The sequence below is a fragment of the Scyliorhinus torazame genome, chromosome 1 (genome assembly GCF_047496885.1).
Source record: "Scyliorhinus torazame isolate Kashiwa2021f chromosome 1, sScyTor2.1, whole genome shotgun sequence".
NCBI classification, from domain to species: Eukaryota; Metazoa; Chordata; class Chondrichthyes; order Carcharhiniformes; family Scyliorhinidae; genus Scyliorhinus; species Scyliorhinus torazame.
This window is the reverse complement of record NC_092707.1, coordinates 237486622-237514561: the sequence shown is the minus strand read 5'-3', so window position 1 is coordinate 237514561 and position 27940 is coordinate 237486622. Positions and strand designations below refer to the sequence as shown.

The following is a 27940-nucleotide window of genomic DNA, read 5'->3' as shown; positions in this document are numbered from 1 at the left end:
CTAAACGGTGACAAAATTCATAATGCTGAAGTGCAAAGGGACTTGGGAGTCCTAGTCCAGGATTCTCTAAAGGTAAACTTGCAGGTTGAGTCCGTAATTAAGAAGGCAAATGCAATGTTGTCATTCATCTCAAGAGGCTTGGAATATAAAAGCAGGGATGTACTTCTGAAGCTATATAAAGCATTAGTTAGGCCCCATTTAGAATACTGTGAGCAATTTTGGGCCCCACACATCAGGAAGGACATACTGGCACTGGAGCGGGTCCAGCGGAGATTCACACGGATGATCCCAGGAATGGTAGGCCTAACATACGATGAACGTCTGAGGATCCTGGGATTATATTCATTGGAGTTTAGGAGGTTGAGGGGAGATCTAATAGAAACTAACAAGATAATGAATGGCTTAGAAAGGGTGGATGTAGGGAAGTTGTTTCCATTAGCATGGGAGACTAGGACCCGGGGGCACAGCCTTAGAATAAAAGGGAGTCACTTTAGAACAGAGATGAGGAGAAATTTCTTAAGCCAGAGAGTGGTGGGTCTGTGGAATTCATTGCCACAGAGGGCGGTGGAGGCCGGGACGTTGTGTGTCTTTAAGACAGAAGTTGATAAATTCTTGATTTCTCGAGGAATTAAGGGCTATGGAGAGAGAGCGGGTAAATGGAGTTGAAATCAGCCATGATTGAATGGTGGAGTGGACTCGATGGGCCGAATGGCCTTACTTCCACTCCTATGTCTTATGGTCTTAACATTCCATTGTTGAACAATTGCGAGGGTAAGATAACTGTAAGAATATTATCAAAAACTATTAACTGTAATACATTAATGACAAGCTACTACAAATTGTGACTAACCACTACGAAGACCCTCTACCAACTCCGAGAGGTAACAGTGTCATGTGGTTGTTCTCTACTGCCACCTGCTGCATGGAGGTCTTGTCTATCACTATATACATGACTGCTTATGCATATCATCACAGTTACTGGAAGGTCTTGGAGAGGGAATGGGGTCTCAGATTGGTCCTTCTCTCAAGAATGGGGATGTTTACACAAAAAGGTTACAGAAGTGTTTGTTTTTTAGTGAATTGATATCTTAGCTCTCTGTGACCATTTTTGACGTATTGGAACTTTTGAGAATTGCAATTATATTGCAGAGATATAGTGTGATCTGGTGTGAAAGCAAATTATAAAAACGCAGCATTAAAATAGTTAAATACAAGATCATCACCGAAAACTACAAGAGGCAGCCCGATCCAGGTTCCTGCCAGTCTGTACACGATGAATGGGGCAGCAATCCCTCCAATATCACACAGTGATGAGCACACTGAAACACCAAAGTTCCTGTTAAAATAAAATGCATCTTTACTGCCACACAAAGTATTTCCTTTTCATTTCGCAGGTATTGAATGCATCAGCAGATCAGGTTTCACCATTTTGATATAGTTCAGGAGAATGGATCTGTTATATATGGAGGTTATTGTAGTTGTGGGCAATGTCTCTTTAAGAACAGAATCACATGACATGTGTGACATCATCGGCTACTTCGCAGATTTTTGCACTTAGTCTAGTTCCAGCCTTTGTACAGTGAATACCTATTTAATAAACCTCTGTTAATGTTGCATTCAATCCATGTGTGTCTGCAAACTTTGGAAGGAATAACAGGAATGCGGAATATTTGGCTAATGGTAAAGTTCTTGGAAGTGTGGATGAGCAGAGGGATCTAGGTGTCCATGTACATAGATCCCTGAAAGTTGCCACCCAGGTTGATAGGGTTGTGAAGAAGGCCTATGGAGTGTTGGCCTTTATTGGTAGAGGGATTGAGTTCCGGAGTCAGGAGGTCATGTTGCAGCTGTACAAAACTCTGGTACGGCCGCATTTGGAGTATTGCGTACAGTTCTGGTCACCGCATTATAGGAAGGACGTGGAGGCTTTGGAGCGGGTGCAGAGGAGATTTACCAGGATGTTGCCTGGTATGGAGGGAAAATCTTATGAGGAAAGGCTGATGGACTTGAGGTTGTTTTCGTTGGAGAGAAGAAGGTTAAGAGGAGACTTAATAGAGGCATACAAAATGATCAGGGGGTTAGATAGGGTGGACAGTGAGAGCCTTCTCCCGCGGATGGAAATGGCTGGCACGAGGGGACATAGCTTTAAAATGAGGGGTAATAGATATAGGACAGAGGTCAGAGGTAGTTTCTTTACGCAAAGAGTTGCCCTACCGGCAACAGTAGTGAACTCGCCAACATTGAGGGCATTTAAAAGTTTATTGGATAAGCATATGGATGATAATGGCATAGTGTAGGTTAGATGGCTTTTGTTTCGGTGCAACATCGTGGGCCGAAGGGCCTGTACTGCGCTGTATTGTTCTATGTAATCTATTTCTTTTATGCAGTTAGCCCAAAGAGACAACAGGATCCATTCTACAAATGCACAGTTTAATCAATAGTTGAATTAGAGAACTTCTGTTAGTGTAGAGAATATCAATACAGTACACACCTCATAAAGGTTGGGTACAGTTCAGTATTTACAAATACCACCATTTCGATGCTCATAGTGATCCCTAGCTTACCCACAAAGGCTATTGCTGTTGACAACCAGCTGATATCTGAAATTGAAATATAAATAGGAGAGTGGTTAGCATTTGCAGGAATAAATCTGAAATATTCACATTTTCAATTACAATGTAATCATTTCTAACTAACCGTTGTTCCGAGATTTTAAATGGATTAATTAGCACTGCTAATGTTAGCACTGCTAATGGTTGGAACTGCTGCCTCACAGCGCTAGGGACCCGGGTTTGATTCTGGCATTGGGTAACTGTGTGCAGTTTGCACTTTCTCCCTGTCTCTGCGTGGGTTTGCTCCGGGTGCTCCGGTTTTCTCCCACAGTCCGAAGATGTGCAGGTTAGATTGGGTTGCAGGATTCCGGGGATAAGGCGGGGGAGTGGGCCTAGATAGGGTGCTCTTTCAGAGGGTCGGTGCAGACTTGATGGGCCAAATGGCCTCTTTCTGCACTGTCGGGATTCTATAGGTTCAAATTATCTGTTTGCAACTTGCATTTCCTCTTTGGATTGTCAAAACCTACAGACTGGTAACATGCACTGTGTCATGTGTAGCGAGTGCACGTTGGTGCAGCGCAAATCGGAGAGACAGAAGCATCCTCAAATCAGTTTGGACAGACGCTTGCTGTACAGCTCGGTCAACAGCTAAGAGCCTTCAGCGAGGAGTGGATGGGATGTTAGTTCTCTTCTGACACCAAAGCGATTTGTTACTAAGTTCAAAAAGGGTTTGAGTTCTCCAAACCGTAGAGTATTTGGACAATTAAAAAATATGTCCACTCCTGCAGCCAAAACTCGCCAAATGGCCAGTTTTTAAATTCATTTTGTAATCGCCAAAAGGCCATTTCGTATACGAGTGTATACCAGCCAAATGCCTGACAATAAAGTCATATTTTTTAACCTCACCAAACAGACTACCGATTATCATTAGAAGAGGAAATTAAGAGTTCCATCAATTGGCGAGCCAGAGAATTGGCGAGCCAGCCAGAAGCGCTAGAGGGAAGAAACCGAACACCGAAACAGCGGACCGGCAGACTGGAGGTCAGGGGTGAAATTCTCCATTATCGGCGGAAAGTCCGCCGATCGGCGCAAAGAACGGCGCAAATCCCACTTGCGTCACGTCATAAAAATGGGCCGATAGTCTGCGGCCCGAAATGGGCTAGCAGCGACGTAACGGGATCCGCGCTTGCGCAGTGGTTCACGCCGTGCAGCGTCATACGCGCTGCACGGCGTGACGGCTCATAAGGCCGCGCAGCTCCCCCCCACCCGACCGGAACAGCCGACCGCAACACCCGACTTGATGGCTGGCCGTCGCTCAGCCCCGAGGTTCGAGTCACGCGATGTGGAGGCGCTCCTGGACGCGGTGGAGCAGAGGAGGGACGCCCTGTATCCCGGGCACGGCCGCAGAGTTGCCCCACGCCACAGCCGGCGTCTGTGGAGGGAGGTGGCAGAGGCCGTCACCGCTGTGGCCCTAACACCACGGACAGGCACCCAGTGCCACAAGAAGGTGAACGACCTCGTCAGAGCAGGCAGGGTGAGCCTCCCCCATATCCCCCCTCCCCCATATCCCCCCTCCCCCATATCCCCCCCTCCCCCATATCCCCCCCTCCCCCATATCCCCCCCTCCCCCATATCCCCCCTCCCCCATATCCCCCCTCCCCATATCCCCCCCCTCCCCCATATCCCCCCTCCCCCATATCCCCCATATCCCCATATCCCCCATATCCCCATATCCCCCCTCCCCCATATCCCCCCTCCCCCATATCCCCCCCTCCCCCATTTCCCCCCCTCCCCCATATTCCCCCCTCCCCCATATTCCCCCCTCCCCCATATTCCCCCCTCCCCCATATCCCCCCTCCCCCATATCCCCCCTCCCCCATATCCCCCATATTCCCCCCTCCCCCATATCCCCCCTCCCCCATATCCCCCCTCCCCCATATCCCCAAGTGAATCCAGCCCTAACCTTAACCTCTGCAATGCACGCGCAACCGATGGCGTGCATTCATATACCTGCCTAACACTGTTGCCTTTTACCCCTGCCACCACCCCCCCCCCCCCAGGAGAAGCGCGCACACAACAATAGGGAGCATGTGAGGACTGGAGGAGGGCCCGCTGATGAGAGGCCACTGACCGTACATGAGGAAAGGGCCCTGGAACTGGCTGGCGGACCTGAGGACCGGGAGGTTGCTGATGCAGAGGTCGGGGCCCCACGAGCAAGTGAGCCACCAACAGCCCGTCCCCATATCCCCCCTCCCCATATCCCCCCCTCCCCCATATTCCCATATCCCCCCTCCCCCATATCCCCCCTCCCCCATATCCCCCCTCCCCCATATCCCCCCTCCCCCATATCCCCCATATCCCCCATATCCCCCCCTCCCCCATATCCCCCCTCCCCCATATCCCCCCTCCCCCATATCCCCCATATCCCCCCCTCCCCCATATTCCCCCCTCCCCCATATCCCCCCTCCCCCATATCCCCCCTCCCCCCTCCCCATATCCCCCCTCCCCCATATCCCCCATATTCCCCCCTCCCCCATATCCCCCCTCCCCCATATCCCCAAGTGAATCCAGCCCTAACCTTAACCTCTGCAATGCACGCGCAACCGATGGCGTGCATTCATATACCTGCCTAACACTGTTGCCTTTTACCCCTGCCACCACCCCCCCCCCCCAGGAGAAGCGCGCACACAACAATAGGGAGCATGTGAGGACTGGAGGAGGGCCCGCTGATGAGAGGCCACTGACCGTACACGAGGAAAGGGCCCTGGAACTGGCTGGCGGACCTGAGGACCGGGAGGTTGCTGGTGCAGAGGTCGGGGCCCCACGAGCAAGTGAGCCACCAACAGCCCGTCCCCATATCCCCCTCCCCCGTATCACCTGATCACTGCCTGATGTCTAACCATGCATGCTTCATTGTGTATCGCAGGACCAAACGTCCAGGCACCCATCCCCGCAGATGCAGACCGCCCGCAGGATGCCCCTCGGAGACCACAGGAGACGGAGAGACCCGCACCCTCCAGCATGCGACGCCCGCAGGATGCCCCTCGGAGACCACAGGAGACGGAGAGACCCGCACCCTCCAGCATGCAACGCCCGCAGGATGCCCCTCGGAGACCACGGGAGACGGAGAGACCCGCACCCTCCAGCATGCGACGCCCGCAGGATGCCCCTCGGAGACCACAGGAGACGGAGAGACCCGCACCCTCCAGCATGCGACGCCCGCAGGATGCCCCTCGGAGACCACGGGAGACGGAGAGACCCGCACCCTCCAGCATGCGACGCCCGCAGGATGCCCCTCGGAGACCACGGGAGACGGAGAGACCCAAACCCTCCAGCATGCGACGCCCGCAGGATGCCCCTCGGAGACCACGGGAGACGGAGAGACCCGGACCCTCCAGCATGCGACGCCCGCAGGATGCCCCTCGCACACCACGGGAGATGGAGAGACCTGGAGCAACAGGGAGACGACACCCCCGTCACGTGCGGGAGCGACCACCCAGCGATGAGGGGGGCAGCCACAGGCCCCCGTCACATCCGAGCCAGGACACCACTACCCAGGACACCACTATCCAGGACACCCCTACCCGGGACACCACTACCCGGGACACCACTACCCGGGACACCACTACCCGGGACACCACTACCCGGGACACCACTACCCGGGACAGCACTACCCGGGAAGACGAAATACCGGACAGTGACTCAGAGTGGATGGGTGGAGACGAACCCCCACCCCAAAGTGCCATGGACTCAGAGTGGGACGAAGAGCACGACACAACGCCACTGCTGTCACCAACACCCTCCACCATCGCAGAAACACTCACCACGGTTGGGCACTTTAGTGATGAGGCGTCTGGTACACTCACTGGTGCGCACAACACAGCCGTCCCGGTACAGCAGGTGGAGGTAGGAGCAGCAGAGGGACCGGGCGGTCGGAGGGCAGCCCAGGCCAAGCGAACATCTGCCGCCCAGATGGATCCCGGGTTCCTGCAGTTTCCACACCCACACATAGATCCGATGCAACCACCGACACGGAGACGAGCGAATAGGGTGACGGGTGGCTTGCGGCGGCTGCGGTCGCAGGTGGAGGAGTCCACCCGCGTCCAGGAGCTGGGAGTGGTCCCGGTCATGCGTGCCACCCAGGCTGACACCGCACGGGTGGCGTCCGCGGTGGAGGCAATGGGTGCGACGGTGTCAGACATGGGGAACGGTTTGCGAGGCCTGGGGCCTTCCGTGCAGGCGGCGTCTGTGGCCCAGGAAATGGCTGCCCTCCCACAGGAGGCCATGAGCCAGTGCCAGCGCCAGATGGCAGAGGCGCTCAACGCCATAGCCCAGTCTCAGCAGGCCATGGCCCAGTCTCAGCAGGCCATGGCCCAGTCTCAGCAGGCCATGGCCCAGTCTCAGCAGGCCATGGCCCAGTCTCAGCAGGCCATGGCCCAGTCTCAGCAGGCCATGGCCCAGTCTCAGCAGGCCATGGCCCAGTCTCTGCAGGCCATGGCCCAGTCTCTGCAGGCCATGGCCCAGTCTCTGCAGGCCATGGCCCAGTCTCTGCAGGCCATGGCCCAGTCTCTGCAGGCCATCGCTGAGGGCATCGGCGCCAGTGGCCATGTGCGAGCTGGCGTCGCACTGTCGCAGACAGGGTTCGACAACCCCCTGGGCTCCATGGCTGCAAACCTGCAGACCCCTGTCGATACCAGCACGGGCCTCCAGGACTGGCAGCGCCAGATGTCGGGGGCGCGTCGGATGGCCAGTCCGTTCGCATCCCCCACCCATGTAGAGGCCTGGGGGCCATCGGGCACCCCGAGGGAGGAGGAGGTGGTGTGGTCCATCCCGGCTCCCTCTGTAGGGGAGGTCCCAGTACACAGCGACACCTCGGACTCCCCCCCTTCCGTCCCAGGTGCATCGGGTGGGCAACGGGCAGGACAGGCTGGCAGCTCGCCATCCCAGTCGCCCGGGCCGCAGCCTGGCCCATCTAGGCCAGGACGCCCCAGGAAACGGCCGCCAAAGGGATCCAGTGTCAGAGGGCAGGAATCACAGGAGTCCACCTCCAGTTCTGCTGTACCGTCTGGGGAACCACGTAGACGTAGTCAAAGGGCCCGTAAGGCCAAACAATTAGACACTGAGTAAGTTGGCACGGGTGCAGGGCACAGATGAGTTTTAGGGGCTAGGGCACGTGCATGAACTCCTTTGGTTATTAAAGTCAATGTTACACCTACCGAAGCTGCCTTTGTGCTCTGTCCAAAGTGTGCGGGGGTGTCATGTACGTTGAGCGCAAGTGTGTGTGTGAGGGGTGGTCTTACCTCAGCCCCAGGTGAGTCTGCCCCCTTCCCCCTGGGCCGCCATCAACATCCCCCGGGCAGAGGACGGGACCGTGCGCTGCAGTGTCACAGCCGCATGCAGGGATGGTCCGGGTGGATGGTGGTACTGTGGCCATGGGTCAGACATAGTCCAGCGATGTAGAGCCAGGAGCTCATCGGAGGCGGGTTGTCATCATTCTCCATGGCCTGCGATAGACACGCGTCCACCCGCAACTGGGTGAGCCCGGCCCGTTGTGCCGCCGGTGGATCGGCAATTGGGGGTGGGGGGGTGGTGTGCATGCGGGTGGGGTGTGTGGGGTTGGGGAGGGGGGTGAGGGTGCTGGGTGGGTGGATGGGTGGGGGGGTCGGCTGTTGTCATGGTGTGCGGTCTGTGGCCATACTACCCGATTCCCACGCCCATCTAGTCAGTGAAGCGGGCGTCTATCAGTCTGTCCCGTGCCCGCTGGGCCAGCCGGTAACGGTGGACAGCCACCCGCCTGTGTCTACCCCGTCTGCCCTGACCATTGCCCCCATCCCCCTCATCTGGGGAGGACTGGGCCTCTTCCTGCTGCTCCTCCACTCCGCCCTCCTCTGCCTGCGGCACATCGCCCCTCTGCTGGGCTATGTTGTGCAGGACGCAGCACACCACAATGATGCGGCCGACCCTATCTGACCGATACTGGAGGGCGCCCCCAGAGAGGTCCAGGCACCTGAAACGCATCTTCAGCACGCCAAAGCACCTCTCGATCACTCCCCTTGTCGCTACATGGGCATCATTGTAGCGGTTCACCGCCTCATTGCGTGGCCTCCGTATAGGCGTCATCAGCCACGATCGCAATGGGTAGCCCCTGTCGCCCAGCAACCAGCCCCTCAGCCGGGGATGGCGTCCCTCGTACATGCCGGGGATGGATGACCGCGACAACACGAATGAGTCATGTACACTGCCTGGGTGACGGGTGCAGACGTGCAGGATCATCATGCGGTGGTCGCAGACCACCTGTACGTTCATTGAATAGGTCCCCTTCCTATTAGTGAACACAGCCCTGTTCTCTGCAGGTGGCCGCACGGCGACGTGCATCCCATCGATCGCGCCCTGGACCATGGGGAACCCGGCAACGGCAGAGAAGCCCACGGCCCGGGCATCTTGGCTGGCCCGGTCCACGGGGAAGCGGATGTAGCGGTGCGCCATGGCATAAAGGGCATCTGTCACTGCCCGGATGCACCGATGTCTGCGATATGCCGGACAGGTCCCCACTCGGTGCCTGGAATGACCCCGTTGCATAAAAGTTCAGGGCCACCGTAACCTTGACGGACACGGGGAGAGGGTGTCCCCCGCCAGTGCCACGTGGTGACAGGTGTGCCAGCAGGTGGCAGATGTGTGCCACGGTTTCCCGGCTCATCCGGAGTCTCCTCCTGCATTCCCGGTCCGTGAGGTCCTGGTATGACTGCCGGGGCCGGTACACACGGGGCGCCCTCGGGTGCCTCTGTTGCCGTGGGGCCGCGACGTCCTCCTCCCCCTCCTCGTCCTGTCGGTCAGGTGTCCCTCCAGCCTGGGCGGCTGCCGCCTGCCCCTCTGCGGCAGCATGCGCCGCCTCTCTGGCACGCTCCTCCTCCTCCTCCTCATCCAGGGCAACATAGACATGAGCGGCTGCCACCACGGCGGCCAACATCGCTGGATGGTCTGAAAACATGACGGCCTGGTGGGGGGGAGGGGAACGACGACATGTCATCATTGCCCATATCCCCTCCTCCCCCCAGCCAGGTGGCATGGACCGCATGGGTCCAACTGTTGGAGGCTGGCACCTGGCCAGGTGGACCAACTCATTTGCCCTCCCATCACCCACCCCGGCACGGACCCCAACCCCCAACCTCCACCCCGGCACTGACCCCCTCCCCAACCTCCACCCCGGCACGGACCCCCTCCCCAACCTCCACCCCGGCACGGACCCCCCCCCCCCAACCTCCACCCCAGCACGGACCCCCCCCAACCCCCAACCTCCACCCCGGCACGGACCCCCTCCCCAACCTCCACCTCGGCACGGACCCCCTCCCCAACCTCCACCCCGGCACGGACCCCCCCCCCAACCTCCACCCCGGCACGGACCCCCCCCCCCAACCTCCACCCCGGCACGGACCCCCCCCCCCAACCTCCACCCCGGCACGGACCCCCCCCCCCAACCTCCACCCCGGCACGGACCCCCCCCCAACCTCCACCCCGGCACGGACCCCCCCCCCCCAACCTCCACCCCGGCACGGACCCCCTCCCCAACCTCCACCCCGGCACGGACCCCCTCCCCAACCTCCACCCCAGCACGGACCCCCCCCCCCAACCCCCAACCTCTACCCCGGCACGGACCCCCCCCCCCAACCTCCACCCCGGCACGGACCCCCCACAACCCCCTACCTCCACCCCGGCACGGACCCCCCCCCCCCCCCAACACGGACCCACCCCCAACCCCCACCCCGGCACGGACCCCAACCCCCAACCTCCACCCCGGCACGGACCCCCTCCCGGCACTCCCCCGGAGCCCAGCCTACTCTAACCAGCCCCCCCCCCCCCCCCCCCGCCGCACACACACACACACAAGCCGAGACACACCTCTCCTCACGCAATCAGTCTGCGGCCACGCCATTTCCTGCCCAGAGCCAACCCCCCAGGCCGTCACTCACCTCCTCGCTGGTCGGCGTGAGCCTGGAGCACCGGGTCACGCCGATGAAAAGGAGGTTTGATTGACGTCGACGTGAACGGTCATCACGTCGACGGGACTTCGGCCCTTCCGGAAGGGAGAATATCGGCAGGCCGAAAATCGGCTGCCTTGCGCAGACCCGTGACATTCTCCGTGGCAGCGGCGCCATTAACGCCCCGCCGACTTTTCTCCCTTCGGAGACTTCGGCGGGGGCGGGATTCACGGCGGCCAACGGCCATTCTCCGACCCGGCGGGGGTCGGAGAATGACGCCCCAGAAATCCACTTTAAAGCGTGCAGCCGATAAGAGTCGGTTGACCTTCTACGCGATCGGAAACAAAAATAAACGTCCAGGTTGGTATCGGCCCAAGTCCCAGTTTAGGGAAAAACGACCCAATTAAAGGACACAAAACAGACCTGATGGACCTTGGTAGTAATGGGTCAGATCCGAAAGAGAAACGAGATTATGGCAAGTTCACAATATGATCGCAACCCAAAAAGCAAGAAAGGACGAGCAATCTGTGAAGAGTTAAAGTCAGAAAAATTTAGACTTGAAAAACCAGGAAGTTTTGAAGAGGCCGAGAGACTCAAACATGAAAATGCCGATTCTAAATCGAAAAACGCCGAGCTCCAATCAGAAAATGATGAGTTTGAATCGAAAAATACCGAGCTTAACTCATTACTGACAGAACTTCAATTGGAAAACACAAAGCTTAAAGTAGAAATTGGCGAACTTACATCAGGCGTAAAGGAACTTCTAACCCAGAATAGGGTTAGGGAGACATTACCAGGTAGACCCCTGACCCGGGGTGAACGTGTTTTCAATGGGTCTTCGATGAGCCCACAACCGAGCCCACCCCCCCAAGCATTGGTAGACCCCGCACCAGAATTCCCGCCTGTGACCACAGGTTCTCCCATGGTGGCTTCATCCTCTCCCGAAATTGAAGTAATATCACAGGAGTGCGTAAAAAGCGCAGCCGCACAAGGCAGTCCTCAAAACGGATTTGGAATCCTCTAGAGACTCTAATGGAGAAAGTAGTTTGGGAGACAAAAAAAAAAATCACGTCCCAAAGGGAAACCCCCCCAAGGTATGGCTTGCCCCTGTAAAGAGAAAATGGCTTAAGACCGAGGCAGCAAAGACCACAGAAGCAGACCAAGATATTACCCGAGCCACGTATGAAACACGGATGTTCCATGACCCCGCTGATCTGGAAAAGATTGCTAAATGGTCCAATGAATTACCTCATTCCAAGAAAGGGGGAACAGCGACATGGGAACAGCTTGAGTATTTACAACCTTCACCCAGGTTTTGTTGGTAACAGTCCCTGAGCGGGACAGCAGACTGCTTGCTGCTGATGTTAAAACAGCACGTGGTGATGACGAACAGCTCGAAGCAGGGTGGACTGCGGTTAAGAAGTGGCAGCTATAATACCACCCGCCAAAAATTGATTGGGCAAAAATCACCGCTTGTATTCAGGAAGGGACAGAGGAAGTAGTAGAATTTGAAGAATAATTCAGAGCAATATGGAAGGAGCACGCAAGTGGATAGAGCTGTGAAGAAGGCCTATGGTGTGCTCGCGTTCATTAACAGAGGGATTGAATTTAAGAGCCGTGAGGTGATGATGCAGCTGTACAAAACTTTGGTAAGGCCACATTTGGAGTACTGTGTACAGTTCTGGTCGCCTAATTTTAGGAAGGACGTGGAAGCTCTGGAAAAGGTGCAAAGAAGATTTACCAGGATGTTGCCTGGAATGGAGAGTAGGTCTTACGAGGAAAGGTTGAGGGTGCTAGGCCTTTTCTCATTAGATCGGAGAAGGATGAGGGGCGACTTGATAGAGGTTTATAAGATGATCAGGGGAATAGATAGAGTAGACAGTCAGAGACTTTTTCCCCAGGTGGAACACACCATTACAAGGGGACATAAATTTAAGGTGAAAGGTGGAAGATATAGGAGGGATATCAGAGGTAGGTTCTTTATTCAGAGAGTAGTGGGGGCATGGAATGCACTGCCTGTGGAAGTAGTTGAGTCGGAAACATTAGGGACCTTCAAGCAGCTGTTGGATAGGTACATGGATTACGGGAAAATGATATAGTGTAGATTTATTTGATCTTAAGGGCAGCACGGTAGCATTGTGGATAGCACAATTGCTTCACAGATCCATGGTCCCAGGTTCGATTCCGGCTTGGGTCATTGTCTGTGCGGAGTCTGCACGTCCTCCCCGTGTCTGCGTGGGTTTCCTCCGGGTGCTCCGGTTTCCTCCCACAGTCCAAAGATGTGCGGGTTAGGTGAATTGGCCAATGATAAATTGCCCTTAATGTCCAAATTGCCCTTGGTGTTGGATGGAGGTGTTGAGTTTGGGTAGGGTGCTCTTTCCAAGAGCTGGTGCAGACTCAAAGGGCCGAATGGCCTCCTTCTGCACTGTAAATTCAATGATAATCTATGATTAATCTAGGACAAAGGTTCGGCACAACATCGTGGGCCGAAGGGCCTGTTCTGTGCTGTATTTTCTATGTTCTATGTTCTATGAATGGAACTGCCAGAGGAGCAGGAGACTTGGGTCACGAGTACTTCAGACTGTTGAAATCTGCGTTTGTTGCCGGTTTAAAGCCGGTGGGGTCTATTGCGCTAAAAATGTTTTTCTGATTGGGATCAAGTAGCAACATCATCCGTTGTATTAATGGACCATTGTACCAACTTGACCGAGATACGGGAGCTGTCCCACTTTCTCAATGCAATCCTCCAAACGTGGGATAGGATAAGAGTCTTGGAACTGCATTAACCTTTCTATAGTCCACACACAACTGTTGGGTACCGTCTGCTTTAGGTACCATCACTATGGGTGAGCTCCATTGGCTGCAACCCACTTCAATTATGCCATTTTTAAGCATACTCTCAATCTCTTTGTTACCCTGTGCCAATTTTAAAGGGTTAAGTCTGTATGGATGTTGTTTGATTGGAACAGCATTTCCCACATCTACGTCATGTATAGCCATTTTAGTACTTCCCAATTTATCTCCACAAACTTGCCCATGTGATATCAATAACTCATTCAGGTCAGTTCGTTTTTCCTTTGGAAGGTAACTCAACAATTTATCCCAATTTTTAAAAACATCCTCATTTTCCAATTTAATTTGAGGCATGTCAAATTCACAGTCATCTGGATTTGGTTCGTCACTTTGAGTTAGAATCATTAAAACCTCCTTTTTAGCTCCTTCCCTTTCAAAGTACCTTTTAAGCATATTCACATGACACACTCAGTGAGTCTTCCTTCTATCTGGTGTTTTTACCACATAATTCACCTCACTTAATTTCCTTTCAATCGGATAAGGTCCACAAAACCTTGCTTTTAAAGGCTCACCTATCACTGGTAACAATACTAAAACTTTATCTCCACTGACAAAACTATAAACTTTCGATTTCTTGTCCGCTACCCGTTTCATCACATTTTGTGCAACTTTTAAATGTTGTCTAGCCAATTCACCTGCTCTATTTAATCGTTCCCTAAAATTTGACACATAATCCAATAAAGTAAGTTCTGATTTCTCACTCATCAATTTTTCCTTAATCAATTTAAGTGGTCCTCTTACCTCATGACCAAAAATTAGTTCAAAAGGACAAAATTTGGTTGACTCATTAGGAGCATCCCTCATTGCAAACAATACGAATGGAATTCCTTTATCCCAATCCTCTGGATAATCTTGACAATAAGCCCTCAACATTGTCTTTAATGTCTGATGTCACCTTTCTAATGCTCCCTGCGATTCTGGATGGTACGCAGTTGATATAAATTGTTTTACTCCTCAGCTATCCATAACTTCTTTGAATAACTGTGAGATAAAATTTGATCCTTGATCCGATTGTATTTCTTTGGGTAGTCCATATCTCGGAAAGAATTTAAGTAACTCCTCCACAATCTTCTTAGCTGTAATATTACGTACTGGAATGGCCTCTGGAAACCTAGTAGACACATCCATTACAGTCAAAAGATATTGATTCCCACTTTTTGTTTTAGGAAAGCGGTCCTATGCAGTCAATTAGGAACCTTGTAAAAGGTTCCTCAAATGCTGGAATGGGTATTAAGGGCATTGGTTTTATCACTGTTTGAGGTTTCCCTATCACTTGACATGTATGACATGATTGACAAACTTTAACTACATCTTTATGTAGTCCAGGCCAATAAAAATGTTTCTGGATTTTAGCTTCAGTTTTCCTTATTCCCAAATGACCTCCCACTGGTACCTCATGTGCAACTCGCAACACCTCCTTTCTATACCCTACTGGCAATACCACTTGAACTTCTGCCCACTTTTTATCCACTTGCATCTGTAAAGGTCTCCATTTTCTCATCAAGACATTACTTTTACGGTAATAACACTCTGGTATACACTCAGATTCCTCTTCCGTATATGCTTTCTGATATACCCGTTTTATTTCTACATCTTTCTGTTGTAACTCTGCCAATATTCCTTAACTAAAAGTATCCGCATCATCCTCCACCTGTTCTTGTTCTTTTTCAACTATCTGATCAAAAATCATTTCTGATAATTGCACTTCAACCTCATCTTCACTCTTTGGTTTCTCCTCTTGACTTAACCTGTGACTTTGCGGCCTTGTTACACAATCCGGAAAAATCCCAGGATATTCGTCCTTCAACACTTCAGTTGTCTGATTTTCCACTGGCTTATCAGCCACCGTAGGCATCACTCCCACCTGCGATCCAGCTATATCATTACCCAAGATAAACTGTGTTCCTGGACAAGGCAGTTTCTCTATTACTCCTACTACCATTTCACCACTCTTCACTGGATTTTCCAACCTTACCTTATATAATGAAATGCTACTCCTCTCACCCTGAATTCCACATATTACCACCTTTTCTGGCAACATTCTTCCCAAACTACATAACTCCTCATCTCTTACCATTAAAGATTGACTAGCTCCCGTATCTCTTAAAATTGTGACTTCTTTACCTGCTCCTCCTGATACACATGAATACACTTTACCCACACAAGTAAATTCTTTAAAGACATCTGGCACCTTCTTATTGTCATGTGAGAGTACTTTAAGACATGGATGTTTAAGCAATGTACCTTTAAGAAAACAGTGATGTCAGAGAGTGGGTGGAGCTGGGCTTTAGGTCAGCCATTTTGCAGGTTTTTAGTTTCAGTTTAAAAAGCAGCTTGTGTGTGACTGTGTGTTTCCAGAGAGCTGCAAGTTTTGAAAAGAGTTGGGGAGTGTCTGTGTTTTGCAGTGAGCTGGATCTCTGCCATGAAAGACTATCTCTGGATCATTTGGGTGATTTAAACTTATAATAGTGAAGCCTTTAACCTGATGTGATTTTGTTTAAAGGTGTTAAGTCTCTTGGAAGTTTGAAGGAACATTTTAAGGAATTATTTACTGTTGCAATATTTTCTGAGTTATCTTTGAAGTAAGGGGTGTTTATAGATCTAATGTTTATTTAAGATGTTAAGTTGAGTTCATGGAATAAACAGTGTTTTGTGTTTAAAAACCCACGTGTCCATAATTGTATCCCACACCTAGGGAAAAAGCCATGTGCTCGGAAAAGCAATGAATACATAAAAGAGAGAGGTTGGTTGAACTCCATGATACATTTTGGGGTTTTGAAAATGCCTCGTCCATAACAATTGGGGGCTCGAGGGGGATAAAAGTCTATCTATTGGATTGGCTTTTGTGAACTTAAAGACAGTGAAGGATTGTTGCTTTTTCGGTGTGGTATTTTAGTTTAAATGGGGAAAGTGTTGTGAACAATGGCTCTTTCAGAGGCTCAGATGTTTTTGGGGGTGGAGAATGTCACACGTAGTACTTTACGGACAGAAACGAAAAGCAGACTGTTAGATTTGGCAAGAACATTGCAGTTAACATTACCTGACAAAATGCGAAAAGATGAGGTAATTATGGCGGTGGTTAAGCATTTAAAGTTGCCTGAGATAGAGTTTGACACATTGGAAATGGCAAAAAATTCAGTTGCAAATTAAACAAATGGAACATGAGAAAGAATTAAAGCGGCTGGCATACGAGAGTGAGAGAGAGGAAAAAGAAAGAGAAAGAGAGAGAGACGAAAAAGAAAGAGAAAAAGAGATAGAGGAAAAAGAAAAGGAGAGAGAAGAAAGGAGAAAATAAAGAATAGCCCTAGCAGAGCAAAAATAAAAAGAAAGGGAGATACAGATCAGAGAAAAAGATAAAGAGAGGGAGTTTGAACTTCAGAAAATGGCCATGAAACATGACAATCAGTTAAAATTGGCAGACGTAAAGGGAAACGTACAGTTGGATGATAGTGATGATGATAGTGAGAAAGAGTGTCATAGTCGAAGGCTTGGTGGGAATCTATTTAAATATGTCCAAGCATTGCCAAGGTTTGGCGAGAAGGAGATAGAAGCCTTTTTCATTTCATTTGAGAAGGTAGCTAAACAAATGAAATGGCCACAGGTCATGTGGGTGTTACTGATTCAAACACAGTTGGTAGGTAGAGCAAGTGAAGTGTTTGCATCACTACCAGAGGAGGTATCTAGAACGTATGAGGAGGTGAAGAAATCTATCTTAAGTGCATATGAGCTAGTGCCTGAAGCTTACAGACAAAAGTTTAGAAATTTAAGGAAATAATTTGGTCAAACATACATGGAGTTTGAAAGGCTCAAACAGAGTAATTTTGATAGGTGGATAAGAGCTTTGAAAATAGACCAAACGTATGAAGCTCTCAGAGAAATTATACTTTTGGAGGAGTTTAAAAATTCAATTCCTGATGTAGTGAGAACTCATGTGGAAGAACAGAGGGTTAAAACTGCGAGATTAGCAGCAGAAATGGCAGATGATTATGAATTAGTTCATAAATCAAAGCTTGGTTTCCAACATCAGTTTCAGCCTGTGAGGGATAGAAACTGGGGACATGAGAAATACTCAAGTGGTAAAGGTAAAGGTGATCTGATGGGAGACAATAAAGAGAGTGTACCTCAGATTAAAAAAGAAATCCAGGAGGGTGGAAAAGAAATGAAAAGTTTCAAATGTTTTCACTGTAATAAACGAGGCTATGTAAAGTCACAGTGTTGGTGGTTGAAGAAAAGCACATGGAAGGCTGATGTGGTAAAACAGGATAAGATAGTGGGGTTTGTTAAAGTGGTAAAGGAAAGCCCAAGGGAAGCGAAGGAGGTGCAAACGATTGTACAGCCTGTTCAAGAAGTAATTGTTAAGAAGGTGCCAGATGTCTTTAAAGAATTTTCTTGTGTGGGTAAAGTTTACTCATGTGTATCAGGAGGAGCAGGTAAAGAAGTCACAATTTTAAGAGATACGGGAGCTAGTCAATCTTTAATGGTAAGAGATGAGGAGTTATGTAGTTTGGGAAGAATGTTGCCAGAAAAGGTGGTAATATGTGGAATTCAGGGTGAGAGGAGTAGCATTTCATTATATAAGGTAAGGTTGGAAAGTCCAGTGAAGAGTGGTGAAGTGATAGTAGGAGTAATAGATAAACTATCTTGTCTAGGAATACAGTTTATCTTGGGTAATGATATAGCTGGATCGCAGGTGGGAGTGATGCCTACTGTGGTTGATAAGCCAGTGGAAAATCAGTCAGCTGAAGTGTTGAAGGACGAATATCCTGGGATTTTTCCGGATTGGTCGCAAAGTCACAGGTTAAGACAAGAGGCGAAATCAAAGAGTGAAGATGAAGTTGAAGTGCAATTATCAGAAACGATTTTTGATCAGATGGTTGAAAAAGAACAAGAACAGGTGGAGGATGAGTCGGATATTTTTAGTTGAGGAAAATTGGCGGAGTTACAACAGAAAGATGTAGAAATAAAACGGATATATCAGAAAGCATATACGGAAGAGGAATCTGAGAGTATACCAGAGTGTTCTTACCATAAAAATGATGCCTTGATGAGAAAATGGAGACCTTTACATATGCAGGCGGATGAAAAGTGGGCAGAAGGTCATCAAGTGGTATTGCCGGTAGGGTATAGAAAGGAGGTGTTGCGAGTTGCACATGGGGTACCAGTGGGAGGTCATTTGGGAGTAAGGAAAACTGAAACTAAAATCCAGAAACATTTTTATTGGCCTGGACTACATGAAGATGTAGTTAAATTTTGTCAATCACGTCACACATGTCAAGTGATAGGGAAACCTCAAGCAGTGATAAAACCAGCGCCCTTTCTGCCAATTTTAACTGACTGTTATATTTCATAGCCATTTTCTGAAGTTCAAACTCCCTCTCTTTTTCCCTTTCCTCTCTTTCTCTTTCTTTTTGTTCTGCTAGGGCTATTCTTTCTTTGTTTCTTTCTTCTCTCTCCTTTTCTTTTTCTCCAATCTGTATCTCCCTTTCTCTTTCTTTTTGTCTCATTGCATATTCAAGTTGCTTTAATTCTTTTTCATGTTCAAGTTGCTTAATCTGCAACTGGATCTTTGCCATTTCTAATGAGTCAGACTGTATCTCAGGCAACTTTAAATGCTTAGCCACCGCCATAATTACCTCATCTTTTCGCATTTTGTCAGGTAATGTTAACTGCAATTTCTTTGCCAAATCTAAAAGTCTGTTTTTAGTCTCTGTCCGTAAGATACTGCATGTGACCGTCTCCACCCCTAAAAACTCCTGAGCCTCTGAAAGAGCCATTGTCCACAACACACTCCCCACTTAAACTAAAATACCACACCTGAAAAGCAACCACAATATGCTCACCCCTCACTGTCTTTAAGTTCACTAAGCCAATCCAATAGATAGACTTTTATCCCCCTCGAGTCCCCAATTGTTATGGGTCAGGGTTTAGAGAACCCCAAAGTGTATCATGGAGTTCACCTGACCCACAACTTTTAATAGATTGTGATATGGTGAGCACATGGCCCACTCTACAGGTGTGGTACAGCAGAAAATGGACAGTGAACATCTAAGCAACCATTAATTCAAATACGACCCCAAAGACTACAACACTAAGTGACCCTGTAAGCTGTCCTTTTAACATCCAAAAGACTTAACAAACCTTCAAACAGGAGCACATTAGGTTTACATTCAATAGTGAAACCTTTTACAATTCTGGGTTCACCAAGTGATCCATAGATAGTCTTTGGATGGCAGAGATCACCGTACAGCTCTTTCTTTAAATGTCAGATGCAGCTCACTGAAAAAAACAGACACACCCAAGCTTTTTCTCAAAATGAAACTAAAAAGCAGAAGTAGAGCTCGGCTCCACCCACACTCTGACATCACTCCAGTAACATGAGCAGCTCTTAAACACCCATTTCTTAAAGGTACTCTCACATGACAATGACCTATACATATGCCAAAGAATCCAACCTCTCTAGTTGTTGGGTATGCTCTTTCATTCCTACCCACTCCAAAGGGGGTAGTCTCTTTCAGCCGATTCCTTTCACTACTTCAAAAACAGCGGAATGGTAAATTTTCCAAAACACTGCCTGTTCTTCCTCCTCTCGCGAAGGAGCAGTCACATATGCGAGAAATAGATACCTGATTGATGTAGAAAGTATAGTCAAGAAATGGCGGTCTTTGTGGGTTACTTGCTGACTGCCTTCTCAGAGTGGTACCAGCACATATAAAATCAGAACCTCCCCCCCCCCCCCCCCAAAATAGGCCTTCCAGTCACCTCCACAAAGAAGGAGTCCATGTGTTTGACAAGCCAGCGACATGGGGGACAGGAACTGGGATATAGTAACTGCATTAATTAATTTGATGTGAGTAAGGCTCAAGTATGTCTTCAAACACAGAGAGGAATTTCCACCCAAGGTAGGTCAATTGGTGCTTACCTATTCAAAGGTCTTCATAACTATACCAGCGGTGGTAACTTTTCCGAGCACTGGTACCCAGAGATAGTTACCCACTTTTCCTCCTATAATGGCAGATATTTCATCTGCGGCCACAGAGGCTCTCCTTGGCTTCCACAGTGCTGAACAGGATTGTGTTATTTGGGATATGTTGTTCCCCTTATCCGTCCTTCGTCTTCCCTTCCAGATATGAAAATGGAGAGGGCCTTTGTATCCAGTGTAAAGACCTGGGGCTGGATTCTCTGTTATTGGGACTATGTCCCCACACCGTCCTAAAAACTGTGGATTTTCATGGCAGAAAGACTGGCGTGAAATGGCCACATATTACTAGCCCTGAAGGGGGTTAGCGGGGACCCGGCATAAAACCAGCAGCTTTTTCTGCAGAGACGGGCCCCCACACTTCCGGATCGGAGGCCGCGAATGCGCAGGGCGGCGTCCTCCAGTGGCCGCGCCGTGTTCCATGGCGGACTCAGACTGCAGAGCTGGACATTAAAAATAGACCCCCAGGGCAGCATGGTGGCGCAGTGGGTTAGCCCTGTTGCCTCACGGCGCCAAGGTCCCAGGTTCGATCCCGGCTCTGGGTCACTGTCCGTGCGGAGTTTACACATTCTTACCATGTTTGCATGGGTTTCACCCCACAACCCAAAAATGTGCAAGGTAGGTGGATTGAACACGCTTAATTGCCCCTTAATTGGAAAAAAATGAATTGGGTACACTAAATTTTTTTTTTTAAATAGACACCCCGATCGGCCGCGTGACCGGCCCTGGCCGCCCGCACAAACATTGCCCGGGACATGTAAAAGCACCCCCCCCCCGCCCTCCAATTGGCCCGCCCCTGACAAGGGCAGCCACGGACTGAGTCCGCAGCCACCACGCTAGTTTCCCGGCCGACAGGATTACATTAGCTCCACGCCGTTGGGATTTTGGCAGGTCGGGGGCGTAGAATGGCGGAGTGGGCCTCCAGCAATAGCTCCAGATAGGTGTTATGTGGCGCGGAGTACGCCGCTTTTCGGGGCCCGCAGAGCCGGGGTGCAGAGAATCCAGCCCCTCATGTTCACTCTTAGAATTTCTTACAAGGTTGATATACATTAATCAAGATACGTTTCAAGCTCAAAACTGATGTCATACTGCAGCAATTAAGATCCAATGGGTGTCCAAGAACTTATCACCTAAGTGACAGACATTCTGTTAACCAAACTGAAGGGTTACTGCTCAAGGGAGGAGCCAATAGGACACAAATAAGGTGTCATGATATGCAGACACACACATAATGATATACAGACAAGCAGCTAATGGACACAGAGAACAGGACATGACCAATAAGCAGGCAGGACACTCAGGGGTGGGATCTGACTATAAAAGACACGAGGCACTCACACTCCACCTCTTTCCACTGATGAACATCTAGAGAGTCAGTCAAGGGTGTTGTTACAATCTCACACCTCCACCATGTGGCTAAGAGCTAGTCTGGTTCAGTCAGACAGAGTAACCACACTTAAGTTAGCAGAGAGTCAAACTCACAGAGAACTGTGCTAACTGCTATTAGTTCAATAAACCTGATTGAACTAACTTCAAGGTCTGGAGTATCTTTCTGATCTAAGCTGCATCCAGTTGCAGCCAGTGTTAGACCAGTGTACCTAACACGACATGATACCAGGAGACTACTAATTTAAGGAGGCTTACCTCAGTCCGTTCCGTGACGACCAGCAAATATATCCCGGCACCATGGAGAAGATTCAGGGTCGTCACCAGCTCAGGACCTCCGCCAATCTCAGTGCCAACTGGCGGACATTCAAGCAAAAGTTTTTGCTGTACATCGAAGCCTCAGACCTCGTGGGTGCGTCTGATGCAAGAAAGATTGCGTTTCTCCTCTCAACAGCGGGTGATCAAGCCATTGAACTCTTCAACTCGTTTAACTTCACCGAAGGCCAGGACAAGACAAAGTTTCAGACCATCCTGGACAAGTTTGACAGTCACTGTGAAGTGGACACCAATGAAATCTTCGAGCGCTACATATTCAAACAACATCTTCAAGGTAAAGATGAATCTTTCAATGCCTTCTTAACTAACCTCCGCCTGCTAGCGCTGTCCTGCAACTTTGGTGATATTGCTGACTCCATGATCAGAGACCAAATCATGTTTGGAGTTCACTCTGACCCTCTGAGAGAGCAGCTCTTAAAAATCAAGCATATGACCCTGCCGGTCGCGATTGAAACATGTACAGTGCATGAGCACGCAAAAAATCGGTATGCCCAGTACAAATCAGCTGAAAATGAGAAACTTGCCTCCCACGAGGCAGAGAGTGTGCAGGCCATCGCCCGGATGCAGCGCCTCAACATAGAAGACAGTGGCCATCTCGCACGCTTTTCCCGGATCCCCACACATGCGCGATGCGAACGGGATAACAATGCAGCCGACACCCACACTGCACAGGTGCAGACTGCACTGCGCATGTGCGCCGACGTCATGACGTGCCCACACTGCGGCAACGGCCACTTAAAGGGACACTGCCCTGCAAGAGGCAGGCGATGTTTAAACTGCGGGAAGCCTGGACACTATGCAGCCTTGTGTAGGTCTGCATCACCAGTCATCAGAGGGCGCGTCCAGAATGTGCAACGGCGGTTACAGGATTCTGATCCTGGCAGTACAACGGATCCAGAGGACGAATGCCTGGAGTCCGCCTACCGAGTGGCCATCATTACCACACGTGAACATGCCACACCTAACTCATCTCGCATTCAGTCCATCCTCGCTGTGGATTCGGAGGACGAATGGTGTGCGGTGATGCAGGTCAACAGTGGCTCCATCCAGTTCAAGCTGGACACAGGTGCTTCTGCCAACCTCCTCTCACAGGCAGACTTCAAACGCATCAAGAAGCCCCCCAAGGTCCATCCAGCAGCTTGCCAGCTCCTGGGCTATAACGGTAATGCCATCACGGCACTGGGGTCCTGCCATCTACTCGTCTCCAACCGGAGTACCCATGCACGGCTAAGGTTTGAAATTGTCAAGCTGGACAGGGCATCCCTACTGGGCGCGCATGCCTGCAAAAAGCTAAACCTGGTGCAGCGGGTTTATTCAACAACATTCTCCAACGTGGATCTTCAAACTGGCATTGACAACATCCTCGTTCAGTATCCAGATGTGTTTGACGGGATGGGCACTTTGCGATATCGGTACAAGATCCTACTGCAACCTGATGCCAAGCCAGTGGTCCATGCACCACACCGGGTCCTGGCTCCGCTGAAGGAGCGCCTGAAGGAACAGCTCAAGGAGCTGCAGCAGCAGGGGATCATTTCCAGGGTAACCGAACCGACTGACTGGGTCAGCTCGATGGTGGTGGTTAAAAATCCCTCTGGAGACCTGCGCATCTGCATTGATCCCAAGGATCTCAACCAGGATATAATGCGTGAACACTACCCCATCCCGAAGCGGGAGGAACTCACCAGTGAGATGGTTTTTCACGAAGTTAGAGGCATCACATGGATTCGGGCAAAGCCAGCTGGATGAGTCCAGCAGAAGGCTCTGCACCTTCAACACACCGTTTGGCAGGGACTGCTATAACCGTATGCCATTCGGCATCATCTCGGCATCAGAGATATTTCATCACATCATGGAGCAGATGATGGAGGGCATCGAAGGGGTTTGTGTGTACGTGGACAACGTCATCTATTGGTCCACGGCCCCTGAGGAGCATGTTTCCCGTCTCCAGCAGGTATTCTGCCGTGTTCACGCCAATGGCCTGAAGATGAACAGGTCCAAATGTTGCTTTGGCATGTCGACATTCAAGTTCCTAGGTGACCAGATCTCTCAGCAGACCGTGAACCCCGACACAGACAAGGTCAAGGCCATCGCAGCCATGAAGGACCCAGAAGACAAGAAGGCGGTATTGCGCTTCCTGGGCATGGTCAATTTTCTGGGCAGGTTCATCCCAAACATGGCCTCACACACCACGGCCCTATGAAACCTAGTGAAAAAGTCTACTGCCTTCGAGTGAAAGGCGGCCCATCAGGCAGAGTGGTTGGAGCTGAAAGCCAAGCTCACCACTGCACCTGTATTGGCAGTTTTCGACGCAGGCAGGGAAACAAAAATCTCGACAGATGCGAGCCAGGATGACATCGGTGTGCTCCTGCTGCAACGCGATGACACTTCATCCTGGGCACCGGTTGCCTACGCATCAAGGGCAATGACGCACACCGAACAAAGGTATGCACAAATCGAGAAGGAATGCCTGGGCCTTCTCACTGGCATTCTCAAGTTTCACAACTATGTCTACGGCCTGCCGACATTCACAGTCGAGACGGATCACAGGCCCCGGTCCACATTATCCACAAGGACCTTAATGACATGACGCCTCGGTTGCAGCGCATCCTCCTCAAACTCAGAAGGTACGACTTTGACCTGGTCTACTTGCCTGGCAAGGAGCTCATCATTGCCGATACACTGTCCCGCTCCATCACCGTGCCTAGTGAACCACTAAACGTCATCCGGCAAATTGAGTCATAGGTTGAGTCACAAGTGCAGCTGTGTGCTAGCACCCTCCCGGCATCTGATGAGAAGGTGATTCGTATCCGTGAGGAGACAGCCAAAGACCCCCTCTTGCAGTGTGTTATGCAACACCTAGCCAATGGCTGGCAAAAAGGGCAGTGCCTTCAATTTTTCAATGAAAAGGACGACCTGAAGATGGTTGATGGCATCCTCCTCAAACTGGACCGAATTGTAATATCACACAGTCTTCAGAGCTTGGTGCTCCGTCAAATCCATGAGGGCCACCTGGGTGTGGAAAAGTGCAGACGTAGAGCCAGGCAGGCTGTCTACTGGCCCGGGATCAGCCAGGACATCGCGAACATGGTCCTTGACTGTGCGGCCTGTCAATGCTTCCAGCCAGCGCAGAGTAAGGAGACACTTCAGCAGCATGAAATCGAAACCTTTCCGTCGTCCAAGGTTGGCATCGACCTCTTTCATGCAAATGGTCCTGTTTCATGCGGGTGCAATTGTGAGACTAGCTGAGATGAAAAAGGAAGCATACATAAGATCTAGGCGACTTAAAACTGTTGAAGCTTTGGAGGAATATCGGGAAAGTAGGACAAATCTCTAAAGGGATGGATGTTTAAATACTCCAGGTCAAGTTGGCATAAGGAAGGGGGAAGTTTTGGGTATTCTAAAAGGCATTAAGGTGGACAAGTCCCCAGATCCGGATGGGATCTATCCCAGGTTACTGAGGGAAGCGAGGGACGAAATAGCTGGGGCCTTAACAGATATCTTTGCAGCATTCTTGAGCACGGGTGAGGTCCCGGACGACTGGAGAATTGCTCATGTTGTCCCTGTGTTTAAGAAGGGTAGCAGGGATAATCCAGGGAATTATAGACCTGTGAGCTTGATGTCAGTGGTAGGCAAACTGTTGGAGAAGATACTGAGGGATAGGATCTATTCACATTTGGAAGAAAATAGACTTATCAGTGATAGGCAACATGCTTTTGTGCATGGAAAGTCATGTCTTACAAACCTACTAGAATTCTTTGAGGAAGTGACAAAGTTAATTGATGAGGGAAAGGCTGTAGATGTCATATACATGGACTTCAGTAAGGCGTTTGATAAAGTTTCCCATGGCAAGTTGATGGAAAAAGTGAAGTCGTATGGGGTTCAGGGTGTACTAGCTAGATAGATAAAGAACTGGCTGGGCAACAGGAGACAGAGAGTAGTGGTGAAAGGGAGTGTCTCTGTAGTGAAGCACTGTATTAGGAGATGTAAGGTAGGACCTGCACTACAGGTTCGCCAGTAGCTCCTGCCGGCTGGCTCCGCCCACAGAGAACTGTATAAATATGCATCACCTCCAGTGCCCTGCCATTTCGCCAGCTGCAGCAGGAGGCCACGCATCTGACTGTAATAAAGCCACAGTTGTACCCAACTGTTGTCTTTGTGCAATTGATCGTGCATCAATTTATTAGTCAGATTTTCCACAGAATTGATATCAGAATCAAGCCCGATCACCTGCAGCTGGATCCGCACTCGCCCGATGCCAGAAAAGACTTTACTCACTGGCTAGCATGTTTTGAGGCCGACATCAAGGCTCAGAAGATAAACGTCCTGTACTCCAGACTGAGCTCCAGTGTGTTCCCGTTGATCCAAGACGCCACAAATTACACAAAAGCAATGGAACCCCTTAAGGAACACTACGCGCAGAAGGCGAGCATGCTCTTTGCCAGGCATGTACTCGCCACCCGCTCGCAACTACCTGGTGAGTCCATCGAAGACTTCTGGCGGGCCCTAATTCCACTCGTCCGGGACTGTGACTGTCAGGCCATTACGGCCGCCGAACACGCAAATCTCCTCATGCGCGATGCCTTCGTGACGGGGATTGCGTCGGACCGCATCCGAGAACGATTACTGGAAGGGGCCACGCTCGAACTGGCGGAGACAAAAACCTTGCCGCTCTCCATGACGGTCGCATCCCATAATGTACAATCGTACCCCTCCCGCCGCGCTGCCCACCCTTCTACTCCTTCCTACCCCTCCGGGACCCCGCCGACGACCTCCTCAGCCGGGGCCCTGCCTTCCCAATACGTCTGCGGCGCACACCGATCCATGCACCCCGGGGGTCCCCGCTGCTACTTCTGCGGTCAGCAGAAGCACCCCCGCCAACACTGCCCGGCCCGCACTGCAGTTTGTAAAGCCTGCAGTAAAAAGGGCCACTTCACGGCGGTGTGCCAGGCCCACGCAGTCACTGCGATCGTGCCCGCTATCGCCCCCTCCCCCACGCCAGACGCACAATGGCAGCCAACATCTTCTCCTCCCGGGTCCATGTGCGACCAATGGGCGCCGTCATCTTGTCCCCCTTCGGCCACGTGCGCCGCATGGGCGCCGCCATCTTGTCCCGACCCCGCAATGTGCACACCATGGGCGCCGCCATCTTGTCCCCCACAGGGTCTTCGGACATCCCGACATCGGATCCGCACACACTCGCCACCCAAAACATCCGATGGCTATCCGCAGCTCGCTTCGATGACGCTGGACCAATCACACCCGCACAACCTGGCCATCGCGTCGACGACGGTTAAAATCAACGGCCACGCGACCTCGTGCCTGCTGGACTCCGGGAGCACCGAAAGCTTCATTCACCCAGATACGGTAAGGCGCTGCTCCATCGCGGTCCACCCTGCCAAACAAAGGATCTCCCTTGCCTCCGGATCCCACTCCCTCCCGATCCGAGGCTTTTGTCCAGTCACCCTCACGGTCCAGGGCGCAGAATTTAGTAACTTCCGCCTCTATGTCCTTCCTAATCTCTGCGCTGCACTCCTGTTGGGCCTCGATTTCCAGTGCAACCTCCAGAGCCTCACCCCACCTTACCGTCTGCGGCCTCGCGACCCTCAAGGTCGATTCCCCCTCCCTTTTTGCCAATCTAACTGCGGATTGCAAGCCCGTTGCCACTAGGAGCAGATGGTACAGCACCCAGGACAAGACTTTCATCAGGTCCTAAGTCCAGCGGCTGCTAAAGGAGGGTATTATCGAGGCCAGCAACAGCCCCTGGAGAGCCCAAGTGGTGGTGGTTAAAACTGGGGAGAAACATAGGATGGTCGTGGACTACAGCCAGACCATCAATCGGTACACGCAGCTCGATGCGTACCCAC

At 51.0% G+C, this 27940-nt stretch overlaps 1 protein-coding gene across 1 annotated transcript in view; it reads right to left on the bottom strand.

Annotated features, from left to right (window-relative positions):
• Positions 1-27940, bottom strand: part of slc22a2 (solute carrier family 22 member 2) — a 95254-nt gene that overhangs the window by 19691 nt on the left and 47623 nt on the right. Inside the window, exons 8-9 of the mRNA XM_072503643.1 lie at positions 2489-2597; positions 1224-1336 (exon numbers count right to left, since the gene is read on the bottom strand). Of these exons, the coding sequence (XP_072359744.1) occupies positions 1224-1336; positions 2489-2597 (222 nt within the window). The remainder of the gene's footprint in view (positions 1-1223; positions 1337-2488; positions 2598-27940) is intronic.